General features: G+C 49.9%; 1 protein-coding gene across 2 annotated transcripts in view; it reads left to right on the plus strand.

Moving 5' to 3' along the window:
- TICRR (TOPBP1 interacting checkpoint and replication regulator) overlaps positions 1-9,054 on the plus strand; it is a 41,333-nt gene extending 32,279 nt beyond the window's left edge. For both annotated transcript variants that reach the window (XM_065906766.1, XM_065906767.1), the window contains 6 exons: positions 593-654; positions 1,931-2,065; positions 3,110-3,267; positions 5,030-7,154; positions 7,267-7,392; positions 8,235-9,054. In XM_065906766.1, the coding sequence (XP_065762838.1) occupies positions 593-654; positions 1,931-2,065; positions 3,110-3,267; positions 5,030-7,154; positions 7,267-7,392; positions 8,235-8,347 (2,719 nt within the window). In that variant the 3' untranslated portion in view covers positions 8,348-9,054. The remainder of the gene's footprint in view (positions 1-592; positions 655-1,930; positions 2,066-3,109; positions 3,268-5,029; positions 7,155-7,266; positions 7,393-8,234) is intronic.
- The last annotated feature ends 1,278 nt before the right edge of the window (positions 9,055-10,332 follow it).

Raw genomic sequence — 10,332 nt, forward strand, 5'->3', positions numbered from 1 at the left:
CCCTTTCCTGGTTCTTTGTCTAAAGAGAACTAACTTTCCTCAGGGAAGTTTTTGTATGCATCTCTCGGTGTTTTGGGGTCGTCATCTTGCTGAGCACCTGATCCAGGATCTATGACGCAAACACAAACCCCAGAGCCCACTGCGCTGTGTCTCTTCAGGTCGTGCGGCCCTCAGTTTTCTCTCCACCTTTGAGAGTCTTCTGCTTGCTCTGTGTGTAACATCCAGGGTTCTTAGCTGTACATGAGAGGAAGAATGGGAGAAGTACATCTACTTCTCCTTGTCAAGGCTACATCTGGACATTATTTGTGTGTGGATTTTACACACTTGTGCTCATTTATCTACAGGGTAAATTGTAAGAAGTGAAATTTGTGGATCAAATGGTATACAAATTTAACTTTGTCAAACTACTTTCAAAAAAAAAATGTTCTTACCCTTTCACTCTTGACAGTGATGTCTGAGAGTGCCTGCCTACAGTGATGTCACCAAGACCACTTGTGGTCTTTGTTACCTTGTGAGATGAGAACCAGTAGGTCTGTGATGTGTGTTATTTATGAGCGATGCTGAATTGTCCTTGTACCCGCTGTTCCTCAAGGTCCTCTGATCCTGGTCCTGATATTAACGTCGTTGAAGAGTCCCCAGAGAAAGGAGAAGATGGTATTACTACTTTTGTTTGTTTTGGGGTTCTGGGCTTTTGTGTTTTCTCTACTTTCTATGGAAACTTTTCTGGACTTGTATTCTTGCTCAGCATATCCATTGTGACAGCTCTGGGCCCACAGTGTGTATCTGTACATGTTAACTGGTGAATGATCTGTTACACAGAGTATACTGAGAGTTTCTGGAGAAGAAATATTTTTACATAATAGAAGTGGGATTCAGAGTGAATGCTAAACTATTTTAATATAAGGTACTGTGGGGCTTCCCTGGTGGCTCAGTGGTAAACAATGTTTACCACAGGAGACATGGGTTCCATCCCTGATCGGGAAGATCCCACATGCTGCGGAGCAGCTAAGCCATGTGCCACAACTACGAGCCTGTGCTCTAGAGCCCGGGAACCACAATAAGAAGCCTATGCAGCGCAACTAGAGAGTACCCCTGAGTGCTGCAATTGGAGAAAAGCTCGTGAAGCAACCAAGACCCAGCTTAGCCAAAAATTAAAAATAAAAACCTGTGGCCTATTTTTGAAGTATACATGAAGGAGGGGTTTCCAAAAACATATTTTTTTTAAATCAAGTAGTTTATTGTAGAAAAATTAGAAAACATAAGAGAAGCCAAAAAATTAACACTTGGTAGTCCCACAAATCAGAAATACTCTAACATTTAGCTTTAATGATACTCTTACAGGTGTTGTTTCTGTACAAATATATGTAACATAAGTGTGAAAACTGTGATTTAAAACTTTTTAAAGAAAGTCACACTCTACAAACCTTTTTTATCACTCTACATAATGCTTCAAGGTGGCAGTTCATAATATTTATGCAGATTACAGTTCTGGAGGGGTTGGGGTTTTTTGGGTGGGTTTTTTTTTTTTTTTGGAAATTTGCTGGGGCCACATATCATAGCCCTCCTAGCTTTGTCACACTTCAATGATCTCAAAACCAAGAGCTTGTTCAGTTTCCATCTTTTGCGTGAAAGTGTTAGTTGCTCAGTCATGTCCGACTCTCTGCAACCCCATAGACTGTGGCCCACCAGGCTCCTCTGTCCATGGAATTCTCCAGGCAAGAATACTGGAGTGGGTAGCCATTCCTTTCTCCAGGAGGATCTTCCCAACCCAGGAACCCAGGTCTCCTGCACTGTAGGCAGATTCTTTATTGCCTGAGGCACCAGGGAAGCCCCTCTTGTACATGGTGTCACATAGATCTTACCCATTTCATAGGGGAAACAGCGAGCTTGCATTTCTTTTTGATTACTAACTGTGATTCTGGTCTTACAGTGAGGAGTTTGAGACGAAGTCCTCGAATCAAGCAGTTGGCATTCAGCAGGACGAACTCTGCTTCCTTCTACTCTTTGTCTCAGCCAAAGTCTCGAAGTATACAAAGAGTTCACTCATTCCAGCAAATGAAGTCAGGTACACACTTTGCCTACGTGTCTTCAGAGGTCCACACAAACTTGGTGGGAAAAGAATGAAATTTGGTATTGGAGAAACAGGTCAGGTACAGTATGTTGCCTATGTATGAACCTTCAGATGTGAGATTTCAAAGATGCTAACGTGGGTTAGAATGTCCAGTCATGTAAGCGCACCTGTCTGGTATACGATGTCACGTGCGTGCATCTTCTACAAGTGGTTGTGTTTGTGTGTACTTTACTGTACAGGGCACAGTAGTACAGTGTCTTTATTTCAAATCCAGGCTGTCTGGAACCAGCATAGAAGCAGTGGTGGTGTAGCTGGCGGTTGTTACTTGATGCCAGCTGTTGTACTGTACTCCAAGGTTAGGAATATTTTCATCTTTGTGTGAAAAATATTACAAACCAATTATAACACAGTGCTACATAGTCAGTTGTGTTAGCTGGGTACCTCGGCTGACTTTGGACTTAGGACCGAGTTGGACTTACAAATGCGCTCTCGGAACAGAACTCGTTTGTATGCAGGGGACTTAACGGTATAAATATTTGAGGTTCAGAGTGATGACCAGATGAACAGGTGACCACAGCCACCATTATCAGAGTCACCCCTTTGGCTTCCTATGGCTGCCTGTCCACACTATCCTTGTAGGTACTGCATTCATTCCAGAGGAAATGACCTATAATTTCCTCCATACATTCAGATCCTATGGGAAGGTATCCCCAGATTGAAGGTACTGTGTGATCTTCATTCTTTTATCTATTATCAACTTGGCTCATCAGGTCTATCTTTTTATACTTGTCTTTTCAAATTAAATTATTTCAGTTGCCCACACCTCCTAACATAAGGACTGGGCTTGATATGCAGTCTCAGAATGCAATAAAGCAGCGCTTGTTACCACTGCTGTCATAATTAGGTGGGATTTCCCCCCATTTGCTCCCAAATTGTCATCTTTCTTATATAGACTGGCTGTTTTATGAGTATTGAATGGGGGGTGAGAGGGCAGGAGTTGAGAAAGAATTAAATATTGTCACTGTTTTTGACTTGCAGACCAAAGAGAAAGCTCTCCAGTTCAGAGTATTCGGTCTCCCAAGAGACTTCTATTCGGGGCAATGTCTGAGATGATCAGTCCCTCAGAGAAGGGCTCAGCACGGATTAAGAGGCCTTCAGGAAACACTCTGGGTTCTGAAATACCTACAGCCTATCAGGTATAAAATTACTATGATGTTTAAAGTAGTACAGTTTGGGGACCATGTAGACATGGTCAAGGAAAGCCACTGAGGCGAGTAAGGAAGAGAAGATAATAATAGAGATTTGAGGTGGTTGGGGCTGACTTGAATGATTATTGGGTATATGGGGACTTAAGGTAGCAGCTGGACTGAGCAGATAGATCTCACCTAGCTCTTGGGTTCATCTCCGTTTATTTTGGACACAAATCTATATCTATCTGAATTGTGCAGTAGCATTCTCGCCAGTTCCGTTAGATTTCCACTCGATCCAGTCACCCATGTTAGAAACCTAGTAGTCATCTTGGACTTCTCCCTCTCCTCAGGCTTGGCTAATCAGTCGGTCCTGCCCATTTTACTGACAACCTGATAGCCATTCCCTCCTCTCCATCCCTTCAGTTCCTACCCTAGTTCACTTCTGCCTGCAACACTTCCAAAGCCTCTTCGCTCTCAAATCCGCCCCACCCCCAGAGGTTGACGGGACCTCTGTGACCCCATCAGGTGCTCCTCTGACTACCTCACTGTGCTGGAAGCTCTACAGACTCTGCCCCAAAACCACTTAGGGGATCGGGGGGACACAGAGAGAGCTGTGGGGAAAGGTCCATAGGACCATATTCCGTCTCCTCCCTGGACAGGCAAGGACCTCCGTGGTCTGATCCCTGCTCGCCCATCTCTGCTTCACATTCCACCTTCCCAGCCGCCTCAGGATGCACATAGCTGCTGTTTTTCACTTTTGTGCCTTTGCTCATACTGCTGTCTGGCCTCAGGTTCCCTCTCCCGCACTGTCCACCTTGTGTCTTCACCTGCCGACACCCATTCTTTTAAGACCTGACTCACTGTCCATTGCCCCCCACCGCCAGCTGGGTTAGACAGCCAGCCCTTCTGTGCTCCCAGTGTCCTGTGCACGCCCCGTCATTACATCAGCCAGCGTTTTATCATCCGTCTGTGTGCTAAGTTGCTTCAGTCATGTCTCTTTGCAACCCTATTGACTAGCCCACCAGGCTCCTCTGTCCATGGGTTTCTCCAGGCAAGAATACTGGAGTGGGTTGCCATTTCCTCCTCCAGGGAATCTTCTCCTCATCTGTCGATACCCCACATGAAATGCCAACTGGACCAGGACTCTTGAGATAATAAGATTACACAATAGTTGTCAGACTGCCTTACCTGTTGGAATTAACTGCAGTGTTCGCAAGAAGGGAAGTTTTTTTGTTGGGAAGGTTCCTCTCTGAGATGTTATCTTTGTTGCTGTGTATCCGGAGAGTCCATGTTTCACCTCAATCCCCCCCACCCCGGCCTTCTGCACACATTTTGCCTGACGCATATCAGGTACTTAAAAGCACATGTTGAAGGCGGGTGAATAGCAGATGATGTGGTTCCTAAAGGTTACTTCAGGCAAAGATCAGAAATAGTTTTCTCCTTGGAGGAAAAGACAGCTGTGAGTAGTGAGTGGAGTGATAGAGGCAAAGCATATTTTCACTGTAGTGTGCAAATTATTAAAACAATTTGTCTTAGAAGAAATGAAGTTTGGATACAGTGCTTAGTGCTAGAAAAAGTTGACAAGTAAAATCTGGGTCATGTTTTGGAAGTGGAAACGTGTCACTGTATGAAATCTAACTTATCATTCCTTTGGCTGATGATAAACCTCCCACTGGACTTTTTTTAATCTTCTTAGAGATCATTAAAACATTTCTGAGACTATGGGTTATGATGTTCAAAGCACTGAAATAAGCATCTTTCTTTACAGACGCCTGAGAAGAGTTACTGGAAGTCTCCAAGCTCTTGTAAAGCCACACCAAGAAAGGTCCCTCGGACACCACAGACTCCACTGCGCACCCCGGAAAGGCTGCAGAAATCCCCTGCGGAAATGACCCCTGCCAAACAGGTCATTTTTAAGGAATTCTTGAAAGACTTCTCCCCACATGGCTGGGATTCACTATCGCGACCAAAAGTCACCCCTCGGAAAGGACACTCCCTGGCAAAAGGTGCCTCTCCTCTTGAAAAGGTACCGAGAACTCCCCAGAGACAAGGTAGTCAGCCCCCCACATTTTTGCAGAATTCTTCTTGGCCATGTTTGGCGGACTCCAGTCCAGAAAGCACCTCCTGTCCAGCAGCCCTGGTTTCATCAACTGCCCAGACCAGGAGTGAGTGTCTGACCCCCAGCAGATCCTCTGCTCGAGCACCTCCCAGGGCAGCAGCCTCGGGGCTCCAGAAACAAGCCGCTTCTGAGGGCACATCTCCAAGTCAGAAACACCAGCTCCCCCGGGGCTCTGAAGCGCCCCAGGCAGAGAAGCTGCCACAGCTGTGGAATAACAAAGCTGTCAAAACCCCAGAGAGACCAGGGAATGCAGCTCTGACTTCTCCAAAAAAACCCGTTACCTCTCCTTCACGTGGTATTTCTAAGAAGAGTTCACTTGGGGAATTTCCCATAGCATCTTCTTCCTCTGGACAAATGGACTGGCAAGAGGCCCAGAAATCACCCAGCATCTCCACACCTCCTTCCTGTCCTGCTCCCTTGACGCCCCCCAATGCCTCACAGGCAGCTCCGTCTGATCTCTGGCCCCCTCCGCCCCCTTCTAAACATGGGAAACGGCATAAAAAGACCTTGGAAACAGAACAAGAGTTCCTGGAGGGCCAGCCTGACAGCTTGGCTGCTCTGAGGGTTGCCATAACTGACAACCCAGCTGCCATCACAGACACTGGAAAGAACCAGAAGGCAGTGACCCTGTCTCCTCCAGCTTCGCCTGAAACACACGGTTACCCTGGAACTGGCTTTGGGGGTGTCTGGCATACATCCTCTCCTTTGCTTGTTGCAACAGACTCAGACTGTCTCACTCTCCTGGATGAAGCTGAGCACCATGGCTGTGATAACTTAAACAGCAGCATTTCACCCCTGGACGAAGGTGAAGGGTTAAGGCCGGGTACATGTGAGAAGCCGTCTCCATGTGACCCCGGGATTCCTCCCACCTCTCCTTCCTCTGGGCCCCGCTCTCCGCTGACCCCCCACTACGACGCGCACTGCACGCCGGGCACGAAGCAGCACCAGGCGGCCACGCAGCTCGAGGACCAGCAGGTGTCAGCCCGGCCCTGCAGAGCCCCTGCCAGCCCGCAGGCCTATGAGGTTGAGCTGGAGATGCAAGCTTCTGGCCTCCCCAAGCTCCGAATTAAAAAGATAGACTCCAGCTCTCTGCCAGCAGCCGAGCCCCCGCCAAGGGAGGAGAGCGCCCTCCCCAGTTCCAGTGTGCCCAGGGCCAGCAGGTCCTCAGGCAAACCCGAAGCCCCCTGCCTTCGCCCCTCACACAGCACCCCTGGCAAGAGTGGGGGACAGACCTATATCTGCCAGTCATGCACCCCCACCCGCTGCCCCTACAGTACCCCCTCTCCATTCCAGACAGAAGTTGGGGTTCCTTGGACCCCATCCCCCAAGCACAGCGGGAAGACGACTCCTGACACAATTAAAGACTGGCCCCGCAGGAAGAGGGCGGTGGACTGCAGCCTCGGCCCCTCTGCTGGGAGGAGCGAGGTCAGTGCCGACCTTCCCGGGGGAGTGTCGCCACTGGAGCCGGAGGGCAAGGAGCGAGGCCTGGAACTTGGCATCGGCAGGGCCCCCGTCCTGGGAGAGTTTGAGCTGGAGGGCGTGTGTCAGCTGCCAGACCAGTCGCCTCCCAGGGACAGTGTGCCCACGGCTGAGGAGGCCTTCTCCTGGGGACAGTTTGGGTTGGGATCTAGGAAGAGATGCCTCTCTGCTGAGGAGGAGGCTGAACGTCAAGCGAAGAGGATCTGCGACCAGCAGGGAGACTTGGAAGAGTGGTCTCCAGGCACGAGCATTCGCCAGTTGCCCTCCATGGCAGACGATGGGGCGTTCGTCCCAGGTGAGTTGGCCATGTCCAGCCGTGTGGGCGCGGCGGCTCCGAGGGGACTCCGGGGGAGGCTCAGGCTTCCTTGTCAGGGCCGTGGGCTGCGCTGACCGTGCCATTGTTCCAGGTGCCACCCCGCCTCCTGGCTGTGCCATGCGGAGCTGCCTCTCTGCCAGCGGGCTGCAGGCGCTGACCCACTCTCCGCTGCTGTTCCAGGGGAAGACGCCCTCCTCTCAGCATAAAGATGCCAGAGGTAATTTGTTGGAGGTCCTAGAGACATCACCAGGATCTAACTAATGTCCTTTGGTTAGCTTGATCTCAAGGTACCTCTGGGGTTTTCAGGCAGTTGAATCTTGGAGGCGTCGTAGGGTTAGGGTGGTTTTATCCCCCGCCTTGTCATGGGCTCCCAGAGAAACACCACTTTAGAATGTATGTGCTTTGGAACCACCACTACAAAAAAAAAAAAACACCTCTCAAAATCCTGCCAGATTACTTTAGCTTCTTGAAGACAGTGACAGAAATGGGCACAGCCACTGACTGCTTGTCTGCGGCCCCGGGGATCGGAGGGCGAGCAGCACGAGTGGGAGGTGGTGTGTGTCGAGCCAGCCAGCCCTTTCTCCTCAGAGGTTACACCCATTTCCATCCATTATCATCACCCTTCAGACTAGGATTCCCCTCGACCCCACCTGGGAAGAATGGGATTGAACCTATTAACTGCACTGCATGGCTAGAATTGTTGAGGGGGTGCAGGAGGCAGGGGTCTCCAATGGTTCTCCTCCCTCAAGACCATGATATAAATCATGCAAAATAGCAAAGCCCCCACAACCTGAGACAAAAAGAACGTGCAGAAAACTGAAGCGCCACAGGTTTTCTGCATTTTCAGTTACTTGTTGCCATTTGCTCAGTGCTTACATTAAGAGTAGAGGGCCTGATAAACTGTGGGGAATGAATGCTTCCATGGAATGAGAGCGCCTACAAGCAATGCTGGTTTTGTTAAGTCCGTCTTCATGCGTAACCCTGTGCAGGTCAAGCCCACTTTCCTCTGTTGTGTTCTCAGTTACGTTCTGCATGCTAAGTCTTTCTGCCTTTTTCTAGATGAGGATGTGGATGTATTTCTTCCCACGGCAGAAGACTCTCCTTTCAGCCGAGCATTCTCCCGGAGACGCCCTAACATCAGAACTTATTCACGGAAGAAGCTGCTCAGCTAGTTAGAATGGAACCGTCTGGGGGACATATAACTACAAACACTACCGACTTTGCCTGGAGCCACTGCACTTCCTCACAAAAGTGCTCTGAGAGCAGTTTTCTCTGGACATACATGGAATTCCAGGCGTGTAGAATAAACGCATTCTTAGTCATGTACCCAGAAACCCAGTCCATCTGAGCCAGGGCCCTGCCAGCCCACTCCTCATATGTAACCCTCAGCTTGCTGCACAGAAACAGGAATAACCAGGGCTTAATGGAACTGAGGAAATTTAAAACATGAAGGTGAGGTCAGCCAGGTCCCCACGGCAGAAAGAAACTGGTGGCCTGGTCCCAAGCCTCTTTTACCAGGATCAGCTTTTAGAGTCCCAGTAGAATGCCTTCAAGTTTTCAAATCCCTCCTCTGGAATCCATCCACCCCCAAGCCCAGCCCTAACCCACCACGCCTGCCTGGCCTTAGTGAGGTGGTATAACTGGTGGTATAACTCAGAGGCGGCCTGGGTGTCCAGAATCAGGCAAGGAACTGTAAGGGCAGGATCCCATTCCAGCCCCACATCAACAGTGACCCTGGCAAGTTCAGAATACTCTCGTGTCACTTGCGAAGTGGGAGAAGGACCCCTATGTTGGTCCCTCGAGTTGCTATAAGGCCAGGACTCCAAGACAGAGGCAGCACTTGGAGATGGAAGCAACGTACGCAAAACAGAAGGCCGTGTCACAGGGGTAGAATAAAGGTTTGCATTCCCTGTGTAACAATAAAATCGTCTCTAGCTATTTAGCACTTGGTGCATTTGTGTGTGACATTCCAGCCTGAGGTTAAATATGACCATGGTCCAGCTCTAATGGTTTCCAGAGCAGCCATATCTCAAGGTCTGCCCTGGGAGCCAGTCAGTCCCTGGCACGGTTCCCGTCCTTCACAGGGAAACCCACCTTAGTCGTGGAGCTGTCCAGGGCACCCCGCATCCCAGCTGGCTGGCAAGTCCAGGCCAGGGCCTTGGCTAACAGCTGATTCAGAACCATCTCACAGTCTCTGAAAGGCTTTCAAGCCTGTTGTGTTTCCAAGTCTGAGTCCTACTATGATCTTATAAACAAAACCCTTAAATTAAACTCCCATTATTTTCTCCCTCCAGAGATTGTTTTATTATAAAATGGTTTTCTGAAACTCAAGCCAAAAGGTGGCAGAGAGAGAGAGACAGGGTGGTGGAGTAGAAGGACTTGAACTTGTTTCCTCTCACGAAAACACCAAAATCACAACTGCTGAACCACCATCAACAAAAAAGGCTCGAACCTACCAAAAAAGATACTCTACACCCAAAGACCAAGAAGAACCACAAGACAGGAGGGGCGCTTTCATGATGTGATCAAATCCCACACCTGCAGAGGTTCTCCCACAGGAGTGAGGTCTGAGCCCACGTTAGGCTCCCAGCCTGGGGGTCTGGCATCAGGGGAGGAGCCCCCAGAGCATTTGGCTTGAGTGCAGGAGCTCCACAGGACTGGGGGAGACAGGTTCCACTCTTGAGGGCACTCACAAGGTTTCATGAGCCCTGGGGCCCAGGGCAGAGCAGTGACTTCATTAGAGCCTGAACCAGACCCACCTGCAGGCCTTGGAGGGTCTCCTGGGGGCGGGGGTCGGCTGTGGCCCACTGCAGGGGCAGGAGCACCAGTGGTGGATGCCCTGTGGTATTTTCCTCAGCGGAGCTCTCCTGGAGGCGGGGGTCGGCTGTGGCCCACTGCAGGGGCAGGAGCACCAGTGGTGGAGGCCCTGTGGTATATTCCTCAGCGGAGCTCTGGAGGCGGGGGTCGGCTGTGTCTCACCATAGGGACAAGGACCCTGGTGGCAGACACCTCGGAAAATACTCATTGGTGTGAGGTCACCGTTTTTGCACCAAGACCTGGCCCCACCCGACAGCCTGCCGGCTCCAGTGCTGGCATGCCTCAGGCCAAACCAACAGGTAGAAACAGTGCCTCCCATCAGCACACAGGCTGCCTAAAA

This window comes from Muntiacus reevesi, chromosome 15, assembly GCF_963930625.1.
Source record: "Muntiacus reevesi chromosome 15, mMunRee1.1, whole genome shotgun sequence".
NCBI lineage: Eukaryota > Metazoa > Chordata > Mammalia > Artiodactyla > Cervidae > Muntiacus > Muntiacus reevesi.